The following is a 19,317-nucleotide window of genomic DNA, read 5'->3' as shown; positions in this document are numbered from 1 at the left end:
TGGATAACAGCAGGTATATTGACTGTTGACATTTAAAAAAAACATATTTTTTTAAAAGAAAATGATCAGAAAGCACTCAGCAAAATGTGTGTATGTACCCATAAGTTGATGATATAGTTGACCATTCCCAAACTTTAAGCCACTAAGAACATCATTCCTATCCCTGATACACCCCCTTGAGATCCAAGAGGTGAGGTTTTCATAAAATCTTTGATTTAACAAATGTGAACAGACATGTGCCTCTTTCTGAATTATGTATAGATTAAATGAAGAGGGCAGCTGATTGACCTTAAAGCAAATCTTTTTACTCATGACTAAAGTAATAGCTGCCAGCAGGTATCATGTGATCCAGATACTGTAACCCTAGCACTACCTGAAATCTATCCACTGTTGTGTTATAAATACTGTCTACCTTCCATTGCACTGTAAAATGTATGGAGCCTTAACAACCACATTCCACCCATGTCATATGAGGTGACGGACATGCCAAAATACTTGCAAAAACAACTTTTGGAAAGTTGCATTGTAAACAAATCAAGCCATAGGGTAACATTCTGTAAAATTACCCTGAGATTATAGAATTATGAGTGTTGCTGCTTTTGACTACTTTTTAATGGTGCAGGCTCTGTGGCTGTCAAAAAATAAAAAAAATACTACATAAGTCTGAACTACCTTTCTACATACTTGTTTCAGGTCAATGATTCACGAAGTAGTGGAGCCAGGGTCATGATGACTGATCTGGAGCTTGCATAAAAAAAAGAAAAAAAAAATCAGAAATAGCAGCTCCCATATATCCATTGTCACAGAATCCATTAAGGTAGATAATAGCAAATGTGCTGCCACTCACTGAGCAGTAACTGTAGTTGTACAGTTTAAGAAGGAGCCATCACTAAAAGTCTATCATGTAAAAAAGATGACTCTAAAGCCTCTGTCCTCCAGTACTGACAAGTCTAAGTAGAAATCATTTTCAAGGAAGTCCTTTTTTTTCAAATGTATCTTTTATTAGAGCCATTAAACAGAATGCAGAAGCAATTAAAAAAAAACTGATAGGTTTCATATGAAACACCTTGCTTCTTCATCCATGTAAACATGTGGCACTTCTTACAAAGCTGGTCACATATAGTTTTTAGCTTGTACTGGATTTTAATGGCTCTAAGGAAACAGGAACAATTCTTGTTTTGTGTCCATTTAACTTATTTAAAATAGTTCATAATTATTTAAAGCTCTGCTTTATGTCTGGTTTTTGTTTTTCAAATACACATTAATACATGATAAAGGATTCTCAGAGGACTACTTAAATGGGTTAGCTAAAGAGGCAGTTCAGCAAAAGTAGATTGCGTTCAGACCCAACTATCTCTCATTGAATCCTCGGACTCTCTGTGTTTTGTATGTAAAGTTTACAATGGTCTACTGATATGTATAATACAATTATATATATATATATATATATATATATATATATATATATATATATATATATATATATATATAGAGAGAGAGAGAGAGAGAGAGAGAGAGAGAGAGAGAGAGAGATTCATATATCTATATATATATATAGATATATAGATATATATATATAGATATATATAGATATATATATCTATATAGATATATATAGGTATATCTATATATACTTTTTTTTACCCTCGACCCTATAATGCAATTCAGGTCCCAGTTTTAGCCTGAATTCGCACCTGAATCGGACTCAAAGACGCACCAAACCCTTTTTCAATCAGGACTGTGGCCGCCCCGGACATGTGTGAATTGGCTTCATTGAGAGCCGGTCACACTTGGCCGTCATGTAAATTGGATGCATGGAAATCCGTATCTGATTTGCATATGTGTGAAGCCAGCCTTGGACTGGTTTTTGTCACTACAAGAATACATTGGAGTTGATTTACTAAAACTGCAGAGTGCAAAATCTGATACAGCTGTGCATGGTAGTCAATCAGCTTCTAACTTCAGCGTGTTTAATTAAGCTTTGACAAACAAAACCTGGAAGCTAAATTTGCAGAGCTACACCAGATTTTGCACTCTCCAGTTTTAGTAACACAACTCCAATGGTTTTTGTGTTGACCTTCACATTTTAATAAAGCGGGGGTTAACCCCCAAATTTTTTTTTAACATTACATTCAGGCGAGTTGTGATAATGACATTAGGCTGTTTTTTTTTTTAATTCTTGCCGTACATACCGTTTTATCTACATTTTCACCGCGGCTTCCGGGTATGTAATCTGCGGGACTGGGCATTCCTAATTGATTGACATGCTTCCGACCGGCGCATACAGCGCGTCACGAGTTGCCGAAAGAAGCCGGACTGCGAGTCGGCTCTATACGGCACCTGCGCACTGACGTTCGACTTCTTTCAGCAACTCGTGACGTGCTGTATGCGCCGGTTGGAAGCATGTCAATCTATTAGGGACGCCCAGTCCCGCAGATTACATACACGGAAGCCGCGTGAAAATGTAGATAAAACGGTATGTACGGCAAGGATTTAAATAAAAAACAGCCTAATGTCATTATCACAACTCGCTTTAAGTAACCCATTTTTGGTCAGCCACATTTTTGCCAAGAGCGGTTCCATACCACCCCCCCACCCCGCTTTGGCATTTGCAAAAGTTTAGTTATTTTCCTGTTATGTAACTGTATGTGCAACAACACTAATATTAGGTTCCACATTCCTATTAAAGTGGGCCTGTATTTTGCCCATAGGCAACATGTACTTACTATCCTTGCGCTCCCTCTCCTGCCATGTATGTAACTGAAGTCTTGAGAAATACACAATTCTTCTTGGTATGGGGGACACTTAAAACTTCATCCTGCCTTGTATAAATTTACCAGGCTCAAGTAGCAGGGGGGAACAATTAGTGTGCATAGCCCTCTGTAAGTTGGCACAAGAGTTCAAGGGAGCACCTCCAATGAATTAGTTAAGGAGGGGAGTATTTACTGTTGTGTAACTGTGCAAAGTACAGGTTAACTTTAATAACGTAAATGTGATTAAAGCCTTTTAGGAACAAAATGCATAAAATATAGTCTATATACAATAACTACTGATATCTGAGCCTATCCTTGCAGAACTGGCTCTTTCAAATTAAAGTAGATGCGCCGATTCGGCTGTATAACATGTAAAAACCTTCAGCTCTTTACAGAATTCTTTGCCCATTTATGATGTCTCAGGATAGTTGTTTTACATTTTTTCTGCATTTAATATCACTTTAATTACACATTATCGCCTAAAGGAATTGCTTTACGCGTGCTCTACATGCATTACAATTGCTCCACTCACTAACACCTGCTGCACATATAGCCTAAGACAATTCATATATTTTTCATGATAAACATGCCCAACGTCTTACATCACAATAAATAGGAACACATTTCACTCTAGGGTAATGGTTAAAGAAGAGAGCTGAAGTGAATACTTTATTATGAACAATTTATTTCTTCAGTCGGAGATGGTTAGAAAAGTAAATGAAGGGGGAAAAAATGTTTTCATACATTTCTCTGGGGATTTGCGGTTGAGAAAGATATTTTACTTGAAACTTTAAATATCAGGATCTTTAAAAGCCCCTTTAAAGAAATATATTCTAGGAAGTTATGGCAACCTTTTCATTTTTTTGCATATGATATTCTTCAAAAAATCACAGATTGTTCTACAGGGATTCTCTTAAACTGGTATGAAAGCTCATAGAAAATATGGACACTTTGTTTTCAGCTTCTGATGAGTTTTATTGCGACATATAACATATTTATTTTACTTTCAAAGATAACTGTGCCTATTTATGATCTGGAGATCAAAAGTTCCACTAAGTGTTGGACTGGGATTAAAAATCAGTTCACTGGAAGCCATTTCATAATTTGACAAAACTGTTAAGCCCTGTACACATGATCGGATCTGATCCGATGGATTTTTTCATCAGATATCCGATGAATGCTGAATTTCATCAGTCTTGCCTACACACCATAAGTCAAAAATCTGATCGTGCCAAAACGCGGTGACGTACAACACTATGACGAGCCGAAAAAAATGAAGTTCAATGCTTCCGAGCATGCGTCGACTTGATTCTGAGCATGCGTGGATTTTTGTCCGATGGAGTTCCACACAGATGATCAGATTTTTCTATCGTTTTTTTATCCATAGGAAAAATGTAAAACATTTTCTATTTTTTTTTTCACCGATGGAAAAAGAAAACAATGGGGCCCACACACAATCTGTTTGTGCGATGAAAATGGTCCATCGATCTGTTTTCATCAGACAAACTGATCATGTGTACACGGCTTTAAAGTAATCCTGTTATATTAAAAAAAATCTAATCCAAGTTTTTGCTTCCATGAGACCATGTCAAGTTCTAAAATGTTATCCAAGCACTATAGAGAAGAGGGCACATACTTACCTTTCCTGCCACTTGTCCTGCTTAACACTACTCCTGCAAAGCACCGTTACCCTGGGAAACCAACTCTCCCAAGAGTGTTGATTTCCATAGTCCCCCTGAAACCTTCACTGGTTCCTACCCTCTGACCTCACAAATCTACTCACTTCTGAATAATGTAAGGTCAGAGGGAGAACCCAGTGAGAGTTGTGGGGGACCATGGAAATCAACACCCATGGAAGTGCCAGTTTCCCAGCAGATTTGGGGGGACCAGTTCTTTGCAACAGAGCAGCATTGAGCAGTGTGCAGGCAGGAAAGGTAAGTATGAATCTTCTTCTTTACAACTATGTGCTTAAATTAACATTTTAAAATGTGACAGGGTGCCTCTAAACAGAAATGTTAAAAATTGGTGTCTCTATCTACTGACATTTTTTTTTAATGATCGTTCCTCCATGTTTGGTGGGAGTGCCCAAAAGTCCGTAGATTCTGAATAAGGGTATACATTTTTTTCTACACGTTAATGGGCATGAACCGTAAAAAGAATCCACAAGAGACACTGCTGGGCTGCACAATTTTGGAAGCTTCACGATGTGTGCAGAAAGTTTCCTCTTTTGTCTTTTTGGCGGCTTGCGTTAGCTTAGTCGTGGAGGTCCCCCATGATACAGTTAGACCTGTTAAGGCCAAGCTATCCTGCATAATGATCAATGAGAAACTATCAGCCATCCTCAATGATGAAATTCCACAGTTTGAAAAGATTTGGTAACCTTGGATTAACTACCTGATAGGGCACTTGTAGAGTCTGAAGGTGCTTTTGGAGTCCAAGATTGGAGCATCATCATCGCACCAAACTCATTACTTACCCTTTCTCCTTTCTTTTTCTTTCTTGACTGCACGCCCAGACTAGGATGAGATTCGTATTCGAGTCGAACTCACGTTCGACTCGAACATTGTACGTTCGATCGTTCATTGAATTACAAAAGTTTTGGGCCATTCGCGCCAAATTCGAGTGGCGTTTCACATCACATAATTCACTGCGGCATCGCAGTGCATTGCTGGCTGATGATTGGCCAAGCATGCACTATGACCCGCATGCTTGGCCAATTATGGCTCAGGGGGTTTAGTACATGTCCCACACTATAAAAGGCTGCCTGCAGGTCGGCCTTGTGTAGTGTGTTGCGGTGGTTAATAGAGAGAAGACAGAGAGAGAGTGTCATTTTTAGTAGGTATATAGAGCAGGCAGGCAGGCTAGTCAGTTAAAGTTACAGTGTGTAGAGGATATATATGCATCCCAGGTGTTGTACATATATTTATACACTGTATAGTTTAGCTAGATCCGCTCTTCCTAATTTACTGACAGGCAGGCAGGTGATTGTGCTAGCTGCAGTATTCTCACTGTGGTGTCCTCTGCAGTGTGCACCTAAAGCTACATGGTGTGTGTACTGCCTGTGTCCTCTGCAGTGTGCACCTAAAGCTATGTGGTGTGTACTGCTTGTGTCCTCTGCAGTGTGCACCTAAAGCTACATGGTGTGTACTGCCTGTGTCCTCTGCAGTGTGCACCTAAAGCTACATGGTGTGTACTGCCTGTGTCCTCTGCAGTGTGCACCTAGAGCTACGTGGTGTGTGTACTGCCTGTGTCCTCTGCAGTGTGCACCTAAAGCTACATGGTGTGTGTACTGCCTGTGTCCTCTGCAGTGTGCACCTAAAGCTACGTGGTGTGTGTACTGTCTGTGTCTGTGCTATTTTCTCAATGATTTTCATCCATATTGCAGGGACCAGACATTACATTAAAACCGCAAGCAGTTTTAAATTACTTTTTTCTTATAGTAATCTCATTTTGTGCAGGGACAGTTCTAAACACGTGTCACTTCACAGGCATACTATAGACACCCAGCAGGTATGATATTTAAAGGAATTTTTCTTTTTTTTTTCACTTTAAGCATCATTAAAATCACTGCTCCAGAAAAAACGACCGTTTTTAAAACTTTTTTTCCATTGATACATGTTCCCTGGGGCAAGACCCGGGTTCTCAAAGAGGTTTTATGACAATAACTTGCATATTAGGCTTTAAAATTAGCACTTTTGAATTCAAACGTTCAAGTCCCATAGATGTGAGTGGGGTTCTAAATGTTCGTGTGAACGGTCGGTCCGTTCAAAGGTTCTGGTGCGATCCGAACAGGGGGGGGGGGGTGTTCGGCTCATCCCTAGCCCAGACTGGTTATCTGGATCCTGGGAATTCTTCTATTTAAGTAGGGGTAGGCGTAAAGGCCTATTCTTAGGCCTCTTCCTGTTTTGAATGCTATTATTGGTTGATCTTGATGGATAATCATTCTCTCTATTTGACATTCGTATTTGTTTGATATGCACTACCTGGAATTTACCAATGAGAATTATTGGAAACAATTTATTTTTTAATGAAAATTGTCATGGTTGTTTTTTTCGTAGAAGGGTAAAGGTTCAAAACTTTTTCAAGTGATATTTTGGTGCAGCAATAATCACATCAGAAAACCTAAATGCAAGCAATCTATCCTATTCATAATCATCAACTTTGTCCCTGAAAATATAAAGGGTTTGTACATTTCTATAGCAAATTTTGAGAGATGCACAGCTCTGCTGCATGAGCCCTGTCTAGCACGACAAGAGACCTGATTATTTTTTTCAGCAGTAAAAGTTAAACTCTAGTCAGATATAAAAGGCACAAATTAATGCAGCTCTGTAATCATTCATACATCATTAAATATTTACTATAGTACCTTGCTCCAATGACAGCTGATACTCTCTTCTGCTACCTGTATGTGGGTGGGTGACCCTCAACTTCCCCAAGTAGGAATAATATGATTGTGGGAAGGTAATAGGGATAGGTTGATGGTGAGAAAATGAGGAGCAAAGAGGATAATCTAATGTGGGAAAGGGGGTAATATGGATAAACTGATGGTGGGTCAAGGGAGGGTAATAGTAAACCCTCGTACACACGATAGGTTAACCAGAGGACAACGGTCTGAAGGACCGTTTTCATTGGTCAAAACCGATCGTGTGTGGGCCCCATAGGTTATTTAACCATAGGTTAAAAAAAAGCCAACTTGCTTTAAAACTAACCTATGGATTCCTAATCGATAGGTCAAAACCGATCGTTAGTAGGCACGACCATCGGTTAAAAATCCATGCATGCTCACATGCTTGGAAGCATTGAACTTCATTTTTTTCAGCACGTCATTGTGTTTTACGTCACCGCGTTCTGACACGATCGGTTATTTAACCTATGGTGTGTAGGCGTGATGGACCATCAGTCAGCTTCACCGGTTAACCTAGGACAACGGTCCTTCAGACCGTTGTCCTCTGGTTAACCTATCGTGTGTACAAGGCTTTATACTATGATGTTGTAGATAGGGGTAACAAGGATAATATCCTAGTGTATAAAAAGGTAATATGGATAAACTGATTGTGGGTGAAGTGGGCTAATTATGATAATATAATGGTGTAGAAGGGGTAATAAGGATAATATGATGGTGTAGAAAATTGTAATAAGGATAATCAGATGTAGGAAAGGGGGTAATGGCCTAATCAGATGGTGGCTAAAGAGGGAATAAAAAAGATAATATGATGGTGTAGAAGAGGGTAATAAGGATAATATGGTGGTGCAGAAGATGGTAATAAGGATAATCTGATGTAGGGAAGGGGATTTTAAGAATAATATGATGGTGGTTAAAGGGCTACCAAGAAGAAATCTGATGTTGGTGCAAATTCGAGCATATTTCTGTTTCATTATTAAGATGTCAAGAACCTGGTATTACAATAAAACCCTAAAACCCTGACTGAAACATTTATATTAAAGAGTATGTTGGTCATCAAAACTTTTATCTTTATAAAAAATGATGGGTATACAATGATAGAGTATCAGTAATATAGGTTTATATTAAATAGAAATGATCTCTGTGCTTGTTCCATCAGGTGTCCCTGGGATCATTGGCTCAGTATGGTATGCGATTGATGTTTATGTGGAACGCTCAAGCTTAGAATTACACAATGTTTTCCTTGGAATCCAGTACAAGTTTGGTTGGTCTTGCTGGCTTGGAATGATTGGATCACTGGGGTGTTTTTTATGTGGTGCTCTGCTCATATCTTGTCATTATCTTTTTCAAGGTGAACATAATTATATTTATACACTCTTTAGTGTTTCATACTTTGTTTTATTGGTAATGTGTTAAGATAAGTGGTTTTAGAATTGAAATGTATCCGTCTATTTTTCTAGTAATAAAAGGACCTGTCCATTTAAGTAAGATACCTATCAGTTTATTTTAACATACCATTTTCAAATAACGTTGCCACCATATTCCTGACTCTCTGGCACAGGAGATTCCAACAGTTTTTATAGAAGGTAATGATTCTGAAAATAGCCATTTGTAATAACTTGTGAGCTACAGGTTACCCAATATTAATTATTAAGGGGAGGTCATCATAGAACAGAATTGAATTTTAAAGTAACTCCAGTAATATTTGAACTTTAGATTTGGTTTTACGTTTTATATTATAGAACACACATCACAAAGGAAACCTCTCATTAGATAAAAATGGAGGCTATTATTGCTATTCTCCTGCCAGTTGCCCAACTGTCAAGCTGCCCTATTTGACTTTATTTTCTTGAATTATTGATCCAGAACAAGAATGCAGATTATGACTTGTGGGTTTTCTGTTCATAGTCTACATCTACATTATTGTTTATGTTCAGTAATTTAGAAAGCTAGGGGATCAGCAACAGCCAAGCAACTAGAATTTTCTGGAGAAGGTCAGTAATAGCAACCACCAGGTTTGCTAACAAAAACTGCTAGGTTTAAAACAAAGACTGATTTCTGTGTCAATGCTCTTATATCCAGATGTGTTTTCCATTTATTGGTAGCTAAGATATTCATCACAATGTCCTATGTGACTTTTCCAATGTGACCCTGAAAGTGATTTTGAAAAAAAACCATACTTGTAAAAGGACAGTGTAAATATTTTGTTTTCCTGTTGCCTGTCGCATAAAGCACCACCTTAATCCGAAGTAATCTGCTACAAAAATCTGAAGGGAAACTGCCACTTCCAGGACTGTCAAGCCACGTACACACGAACAGGCTTTTGCCCGGTCAAATCACATCGGAATTCCATCGGAAAAATATAGAACATGTTCTATATCTAAAGTTCGATGGAATTCATTGGTATTTCCGATGAAAAAACTCCAATGGGGCTACACACGATCACAAAATCCGATGGAAAGAAGTCCATCTGACTTTTTCCATCTGAAATTACGATCATGTGTCCTCCAGAGCTTTTATTGGTTGGTCCTTTGGACCTCCACATCATTATTGTCTTCTGTAATGCATTGAGGTCAGCAGGAGGAACCAGTGAGAGCCGCAGAAGATCCAGTAGATTAACACAATTGGATTTTCATTTACAGGGATGGTTTTATTTCAAAATGTTTTTTTTGTACAATAACCACAGGATTCCTTTGGTATACAGAACACCTTTAAAAATATAAAAACTTCTTTGGTTATTGGCTTATTGATTTTCCCAGTACTTTGCACTTAAGGCTCATACACACAGTCAGACATCCAACAAAATTTCCCTTGGATTTTTTTCCTAATTGATTTGTCCGGCCACACCCATAGCATACACATAGTCAGACTTTTCTGCAAACTTTTCTAAAAGTTTCCTAACATCACGTGTTTTTTTTTTGCTCTTTTCTGCTCTTTACCGCCACCCTTTGGTTAACTTCTGCTATTGTTTTTTGCTTTTAACATTGGTTTTGAGCATTCGTATTTGCACTTTGTCCAAAAGTTGGTTGGATTGCTGTACACACGGTAACACAAAGCACCATCAGACTTTTGTTGCCAAAAAGTTGGTCCGTTCGCAGACCCAACTTTTTGTTGAATGAAATCAGAAAAAGTTTGTCTGATGGAGCGTACACACGGTCGGACAAATTTGAAAAGTTGCAGATTTTGAAGTTGGTTGGCCAAAAGTCCGACCGTGTGTACAGGGCTTAAGATACAAGTCAGATTGTAGGCATCCTCTGCAACTAAATAAAATTTTTTTGGTGAGATACTCCCCAAAGGTTAATTTCTTAAAGGGATGCAGACACTGCAATTTTCTTTAGAGAGCACTGAGAGTGTACAAGGTGTTTATAATGAACCAGGCCCCCCCCATTCAGAATCAGTCTGCACAGGATATTGTCAAACAAGCAGCTATTTCTTCAGAGCAAAAAAAGTTTGGAATCTGCTGCAAAGTTTATTAACCCCCTTGGCGGTGTTTCCTAGTCCGACTCGGGGTTACATTTTTTTGCTGTGATTGGTAACCCTGAGTCAGACTCGGGCTCGACCTCGCTGAATCCACAGGCATGGTTTACTTACCTTGTCCCTGGATCCAGCGATGCCATTGCGCTGTGTGAGCGAGCGGGTGCTCGCTCGATTCCCACAGTGCCTCTGTGTGCCGCTGATCTCTGTTCCCTGCGACGTTACGACGCAGGGGGGCGGAGAACGGCGCCAAATTCAAAAACTTAAACAAACACATTACATACAGTATACTGTAATCTTATAGATTACAGTACTGTATGTAAAAAATACACACACCCCTTGTCCCTAGTGGTCTGCCCAGTGCCCTACATATTCTTTTATATAATAAAAACTGTTCTTTCTGCCTACAAACTGTAGATTGTCCATAGCAACCAAAAGTGTCCCTTTATGTCAAAAATAGTTTTAGAGCAGCTAGAAAACAGCGATAATAAATTATAATCACTTGCAGAATTGTGCGATAGCGATTAGTGGGGAAATTCGTCATAAAAAAATAAAAGTAATGACAGCGACAATTTTGCAACTGAGCAAATTTCAGTGATTTTGAGTTGATTACATTTTTATTATAATTATATCATTATTTGTTATAATTATTTATAATTATTTATTATATTATAATTTATAATTTTGTTTTTAAAAAAATGTCATACCCAGGATGCCTACTAGACTCTTGTTTGGTCAGATTTAGGTGAGTTATTCCTAAGAATTACAGGCCTACAATATAAAATGCCAAATTTCCTTGCAAATAATGGTACCGCTTTCAGCACCTAAACTCTGAAATAATCTTACCGCTAGGGAGGTTAAAAGCCTTGCACTGTACATTGATCACCCAGAGTGGATTGTTTTTTTTTTCTTAAAAAAGGTAGAGTTACTCTTTAAGTTCCTAAGTTTATGTTAAAGTAATATCAACACTTTTAAAATATATATTTTTGGTGTGTCGTCAATAATCTTCAGATATAAATGCTGACATCATTACTTATTAAATAAACATGTTTCATATTTTCATGTTGAGTTATGTTCAAGCATAATTTTACATACAAACTGTGTTGAAATATATCTTTATATACAAGTCATGGTGGACTTCATACTTCTGTAATATTACCGACTGGTACTACCAATTGCCTTGATAAATGCTGGACTGAACTTGATGTACAGCATGCTGATATCCTGCGCCAATGCATTATTCACACCATTTCTCTGTAACTGTTCAGGAAAGTGTTTCCTGTCAATGTTTAGAATCTTGTTTACTAAGATTATTTTTCAAAAATCCATATAACATTACCAAGATAAATGTCTTTCAGCATGATTGCTGTTTTTGACAAGCTGTAAGAAGTAGCAAAGGTAGATATAGTTGCATTGATTTAACATTTTGTCAGGTTTTTAGAATCTCTCATGTTTTAGCAATGCCCAACATTCTACACATTTCTAGTAAGCAATTATGCCTCTGCTTTACAAAACAAACACCAAAAAAAAACAAAAAACGGGGAGGCATCTAATTACAATGACTGCACTGAATAATGCTGAATTAAAGAATAGCTCTATAATATATTCTGTCACAAGTCAGCCAGTTTTGTTTGTTGTGACATTTAGGACGCCAAGACAGCATGTTAATTACAAATCCTGCTATCTTTGTTTTGGCAGTGCTCTTTTAAAGTGATCTGTTGTCCACCTTGGCTGCAAAAGATGAGTAATAATTGGTACTGAAGTTCTGAGTATAGGAAATTAACTCACTCCTCTACCTCTCATGTGAGAGCACTAGTGCTTGGTGCTTAAAGGGGTTGTAAAGGATTTTTTTTCCCTAAATAGCTTCCTTTACCTTAGTGCAGTCCTCCTTCATGTACCTTATCCTTTGATTTTGCTTTTAAATGTCCTTATTTATACTGAGAAATACTCACTTCCTGTTCTTCTGTCTGTAACTACACGCAGTAATGCAAGGCTTTCTCCCTGGTGTGGAGAAAGCCTCTTGAGTGGGAGGGGGCGAGCAGGAGTGTCAGGACACCCACTAACACACAGCTCCTTTCTCTATCTGCAAAGTAGAGAGTGTCCTGACCCTCCTGCTTCCCCCCTCCCCCCTCAATAGGCTTTCTCCACACCAGGGAGAAAGCCTCACATTACTTTGTGTAGTTACAGACAGAAGAACAGGGAGTGAGGATTTCTCAGAAGAAATAAGGACATTTAAAAGCAAAATCGAAGGATGAGGTAAGTGAAGGAGGACTGCACTAAGGTAAAGGAAGCTATTTAGGGGGAAAAATACCATTACAATCCCTTTAAGCACCCAATTTTGTCACATGGGAGTATTGAGAAGTCCTCACCTTTTGGCGATAGGCCATTTGTAACGTCAAAGCTTAAAGTGTCTGTTCAACTCAGTCGACTGTTTTTACAGCCCCCTAATCTCAAGTTTAAACAAGGCCTTATAGATATCAACCCTCACTTTCTGCCCCACTGACAACATACTCAACACAAAATTAGGAGATGTCTCCAACAGCAACACAGACAAAAAAAAAATAGTTTTTTTAGTAGAGTAGGGGAAGGCTGTACTTTGCCAGATTTTTATTTCTGTCTGGTGAAACCTTTGATAGCAGGACAGAAAGACATAATACTTTCTCTAGTGGAGCCTCAGATAACAGTTGACACTCAACAGGAGTTCTAAAGCCGCGTACACATCGTTTTTCGGGTTGTACAAAATTAAGTTTTTTTTAATGTCATTAAAAACATTCATGTGTGACCTCCGGAGCATTTTTCACGACGTAAAAAATGACCATTAAAAATTTAGAACATGCTCTAATTTCTCAGAAGCAAGTTATGAGACGGGAGCGTTCGTTCTGGTAAAACTAGCATTCGTAATGGAGAAAGCACATTCATCACGCTGTAACAGACTGAAAAGCGCAAATCGTCTTTTACTAACACGAAATCAGCAAAAGCAGCCCCAAGGGTGGCGTCATCCGAATTGAACTTCCCCTTTATAGTGCCGTCATACGTGTTGTAAGTCACCACGCTTTGCTAGAGCATTTTTTTCACGATCGTGTGTAGGCAAGGCCATTTTAACAATCGGGTTGAAAAAAACTTTGTTTTTCTAGACCATTAAAAAATTTAATTTTTTACATCCCAAGAAACGGTCGTGTGTGCGCGGCATTACTCTTCTCCACTCTATGCAGAACTAAAAAATTAAGTTGTTGACTTCACATAGACTTTATCCTCTTCCTTGCGACGTAACACATGCATGCAGCCCTTCTGCAAAGCATGCTCCCAGCAAAGAGACTGGGGTCTCACCAATAGCCCCAGGCCCTGTACTAATGATCAGGACCCAGACCTCCCAATTCAGAATCACCTAATCGCTGTGGTAGCCTCTGTGAAACCCGCCCCTGTGTTTCTCTCTCTCTGTGAATGGAGAAAAAAAAAGAAAATACTTAGACCAAGGTTTAATCTAGGTCAGTGTCAGGGTTAGTGTCAAGGTCAAAGGTCAATGTCAGTATATATTGGGCAGGGTTTTTTTCCCCTTAAATTAGCGTGTGTCAGTTAATGTCAGTGTGTTTTAGGTAGGGCAAAACAAAAAATGGCCTGTACTACGTGTACAAAACAACAAATAACATACACATATGTGGCATAGCTGCGATCGTCAGGAGCAGTATTATTTATTTCGGGTTGTTTTTTGGTGGTAGGTTATGGTAGTAACAAGAAATATATAGCTAAATTTAACTTAATTTAACAATTTTGGGCCAGTATTCCTTTGATAATAAAAAAAAATCAGGAGATATCCATAACCATTTACTGCCAAATGAAAGCCCAATTTGTCCTGAAAAAAAAACAAGGTATAATCCATCTGGATATACAAAGTAGTTGTGATGATATGTACGATTTTAATAACAAATGTCAAAGTTGCACAGTTGTGCTTAGGCATTAAGATTTGTTTTACCCTTAGGCCGCGTACACACGGTCGGTCCAAACCGATGAAAACGGCCAGAAGTCCAATTTCATCGTCCAAACCGACCGTGTGTACGGCCCATCGGTCTGTTGTCCTTCGGTCAAAAATGTTAGAACTTGCTTTAAAATCGAACCGATGGACCGCTGCCCGATAGGTCCAAACCGAAGGTTAGTACATAAAAGCATTGGTTCAAAACCCGCGCATGCTCAGAATCAAGTCGATGCATGCTTGGAAGCATTGAACTTCGTTTTTTTCAGCACATCGTGTGTTTTACGTCACCGCGTTCTGACCCGATCGGTTTTTGAACTGATGGTGTATACTGTACGCACATCAGACCATCAGGCCGATTCAGCGGTGAACCGATGAAAACGGTCCGTCGGACAATTCTCATCGGTTTGGATCGACCGTGTGTACGCGACCTTAGGCATGAAGGGGTTAAACAGTTACTCTTCTCTCTTGTCCTTGAATTGATAAATAATTTTTTCACTTTTTGGCTGTATATAAATTCTTTTTTTATTATTTATTTTTCCTTTCAGAAGGAAGATACAACAGAAACCAATCATACTATTCTCGGAAGAATTATTTTCGTGCAAGAAGTTCAATGGGCAAGCTTTATTCTCCTCCATTGACAGAAACTGCTAAGATGTATGCTATGGGTACACGGGTATAAATGACAGCCGGGTTCACCAGTCATTTATTGGTCTTTTAAAAGCAGCATGATGCTCAGACGGGCCAGCGTACAGCAATATGGCACCAGTCTATTGCATCTGGAAAACTGAAGAGAGAAGATCATAGCTGGCTCCTGACTTACATCTATGATTCATTTTGGAATATAATTGCACTGCGTTGTAAAGAAAAATTACTTGAAAGTGGAAAGCATTTATAGAAAATTGTAGATTAATGATAAACACATTGATATGTCCCCCCCTTTCCCTGCACTGCTAAGACATGGACAGTCATCTTTCTCAATGGTTGGAGCTGATCTATGCAAAAAAACGCAGATGGTATGGTCTCTAAGCAAAATGTAAATATTGCTTAGACCCGGGACGGCCAGGGATATGTCAGATGGCAGAAGGCTTCTGGGGAGGGTCATATAGACATAGGTATTATGAAACTGAATGGGGGTTAATTTACTAAAGGCAATTAGACTGTTCACTGTGCAGGTGCACTCTTCAACGGACTTTTCCCCAGAGCACTAAACCCACATCAAAAAGAAACTCAAATACTCACTTAGTCACTATGGGAATTGTTTTTTGTATTCAGCAAAAAACCTGGTTGATCTTGCTGCTCTCTATCTCCACCTTCTGTTCATGTCCCCAATTGAGCTAGGGATTTTACAGCTGTGGTGGCAACTCTGCACATGCTCAGTTTTGAGTCAATATCTATACTGAGCATTTTCTCCCTATCACATCTGAGCAGCCCATGTGACCATAGAGTCACATAAGTGGGCGTATACACAGTGTTAAATGACAGCCCACTTCCTCCCTCCTCCTCCTTAATACCCACTAACCAGGTGAACACAATGGGGGCTTCATATTACATGTAGATTGATGGAGGTTTCGCCTCCCTCTTATTCTAAGACACAGGCTAGAGGGGTGTGTCAGAGAGCCTGTGACTGGCAGAAATCCGCTCATACCATGTTATTTACACAAAATAATAAAGATTTAAAATATATATTTGTATGTCAATTTAAAAAGGTTGATTGATATTATTTATTTATTTTTACTCTGTTTTCCAAAGGCTGCTATTTTTATTTTGAACATATGATGTGACCAACAGCAGAGGACTAGAAGCTCCTCCTGCTTATGTTTCCCTGCAGACAGGCTGGGAAAGATCTGGGCCATGTGACAGCTGTGTATCAATTAGGAAAAAGGTACTTATTTTTCTTTTATAATTACAGTGCCATCATTCATATACAAAAAAATAGAATGGACAATGCAAAATAAACACTGTGTGTTTAGTGTCACTTTGATGAATGGGGTGAAGCTCTGTTGACTTCCATCATCCAATCATATGCAATGCATTTTTATTTATTTTCCTTGCACATAATTGGGTAGTCTTTGCAAAGCGAATTTCACTGCATTCACTAAGCTCTGGGGAATATTCACTTGCAGGGTGAAACTTGCAACGATAATAGCCCACTTGCCTTTAGTAACTCAAGTCCAATGTGCCCTATATATATTTTGAAAAAAACATTTTTGACAGGAGGTGTTATGATGATGAATTAACAAAATATCTTCTATTTTGAAAGATAATTTATCATTTTACTAATCATGCAGTACACAGCTACTCCCTGATCGTATAATAATAAAGCCTGTCAGTATTAAAGCACGTCTTTGTCTCTGTGTGGTCAGCCTTTCTCATTTTTTCCACTGATAATTTGGTAAACAAAAAAGTAAACAGTTTTAATTCAGTAATCCTTCGACTTTTCTTAATCCCCTGCACACATCAGACATATTGGGGTGAATTAATGAAAAGGGGTAGAGATATGTTCTCAGCTGGTGCCATTGTCCAAAACAACCAATCAGCATCTATCTTTCTTTAGAAAATGAACATTTTAAAACTAACTGGCTGAGCTCCAGTTGAGACAAAGTTGTAACAAAATCTCAGTCACATTTTATTATATGCACTACCTACATATGATTAAGGCTTGGTTCACTCACTTGAATGGGCGGCTGTACCTGCGGGAAATGCAAGAAAAAGGTCCCTACACCTTTTCAAAATGCAGCAACAGGGAGATTGCATGGCACTGTGCAATGTGCTGCGTGTTTAGATGCTTGAGGGTGCTATTAAGAATGTGTGGCAGCCCATGCGTCAGTAAAAAAGCAACATGTTTTGGCTGCCGGTGGTTGCGGGTGTGGAAACAGGTGCGCTTCCTGCAACTTAAAACACCCACAAAAGTGTGAACCTAGCCTAAAAGTAGTGCTCTGAAAGAATTATTTCTTCACTATGTATTAGCTGCTGTGGTTAAAAAAAAACATGTGAAGGCGGAGTTTAAACAGTACATAAGGCTCGGGTACACTGTAGGGACAAACAACACACAAATAAATGCATACACACACACACACACACACACACACACACACACACACACACACACTTGCAGGATTGTAAAACTTGATCTCACTCATTACTATTACCATTTACATGCAAACCAGTGGGTCTAAATTACTAAGAAATAGGGAGCTTGCGTTTACCTTAGGTTCGATAAGTAGCTGCATGAACACAAAGGGGCGGGGATGCTTTTGACATCATTGACCTAATATGGCCACATGGCCATATTGGGTTAGTGGCTTTGGGGCTTCAGGTATCCTTGGCCACAGTTCTTTGGCCCAGCATTGACAGCTTCCTTCTGGGTTTATCCAAACATGGATTTGAAGCGAACCCAAGTTAAACCCAAGCTCATTCCTCCTCAGAAAAGAAGTAGTGCAGCTGTGTTCACTTTAATTATCCAGTCATATGTAAGGTTCCAAATAACAGGGTTTGCCTTGCAGATGATTGGCTGATTTACTTAGAGACAGATTCACTTTGCCAAATGTCCACTTTCTACTCCTTCATTAACTCAACCAGAATAAACACCTGTACAGATATAAAAAAAATCCAAGTAGTGCTTGTTTTAAGTATATGAACTAGTTAGCTACAACATGATAAGTAGCTGCAGGCAGCAGTGTGTACAATACTAAAAAAACTACCCACTAGACATGCAAGAACAGTAAGATGCATAAGATATATGTGCTTATAAAAAAAATGTAATTAATTTCAAGTATAAAAATAAAAGTCATATTTGAAAGCAGCCACCAAAGGTTACTTTTGTTACCCAAAGAACCCTCACTACATACCTCTCTGAAGGTGATTTTTCTCTAATAACAATGCATTCACTTCTATGATTTTGGTATTAATTCCTACACCTACCAACCCACTGTACTTACCAGCCAAACATCCTTTGCAACTCTTATCTGACAGGGGGTTATCAGGTGTGTGCAGAGCTTTTTTTCTCAGAAAATAGGTGCAGGAACTCAACCACGACCCGTTCAGAATTCACAAACAGTAGAAGGGTGTTAAAGGGGCATTTAATACCAGAATTGCATTACATACAGAGTGCAGAGTTTAGGGGGTTACTAAGCTGTCACTTCTGTGTTTACAAGTGATTGTGGTGAGCGGGCACCAAAGGGTCTGAGCCAGAGGTGGTGGAACTGAGTTCCCCCAAGTTCCCCCTGAAAAAAAGCCCTGGGTGTGTGTGCCAATTTCAGGACAATCACCTCCTTATTTACAAAGTGATATTACTTTCAAGAGGGTGCACATAGGATGATTGTGATCACACAATTACTGAATTGTTGCAGAAGAGTGAAGAAGATAGCTCCATGAACTATGAACATGAGAAAAAAGTTCAGTCACATAGCAGTTTGGAAACAGCAGGCAGGTAGTAGTAAGAGGAACTGACATTTCAGCAGCTGTAACTTACTGCAAAGTGGACTTCAGAGATGAGGAAGAGGTGGATGATGAGGTGGCCGATTGTCTGTAGCGAATAGATCGAAGGAAAGTTTAAGGCGGAGAAGCAGATCAGCACTGAGGGTAGATTTTGTCCAGGGGTAGGGTCAGCTTGCAAAAAAGTGGAAGGAGCAGCAATCCCCACAGGTGGATGCCACTGCTTTACTTAGGGTTGAACAGAGGGCTCTGCAGTATTGGCATTGTTTTAATGTATCTGCTGC

The 19,317-nt window shown here is 39.0% G+C and overlaps 1 protein-coding gene across 1 annotated transcript in view; it reads left to right on the top strand.

Annotated features, from left to right (window-relative positions):
* CLDN16 (claudin 16) overlaps nt 1–16,215 on the top strand; it is a 40,483-nt gene extending 24,268 nt beyond the window's left edge. The window contains exons 4-5 of the mRNA XM_040349572.1: nt 8,315–8,506; nt 15,145–16,215. Coding sequence (XP_040205506.1) covers nt 8,315–8,506; nt 15,145–15,278 — 326 coding nt within the window. The 3' untranslated portion in view covers nt 15,279–16,215. The remainder of the gene's footprint in view (nt 1–8,314; nt 8,507–15,144) is intronic.
* The last annotated feature ends 3,102 nt before the right edge of the window (nt 16,216–19,317 follow it).

The sequence above is a fragment of the Rana temporaria genome, chromosome 4 (genome assembly GCF_905171775.1).
Source record: "Rana temporaria chromosome 4, aRanTem1.1, whole genome shotgun sequence".
In the NCBI taxonomy this organism is placed as follows: Eukaryota; Metazoa; Chordata; class Amphibia; order Anura; family Ranidae; genus Rana; species Rana temporaria.
The sequence above is the reverse complement of the archived record's forward strand: the minus strand, read 5'-3'. Positions and strand labels throughout refer to the sequence as shown.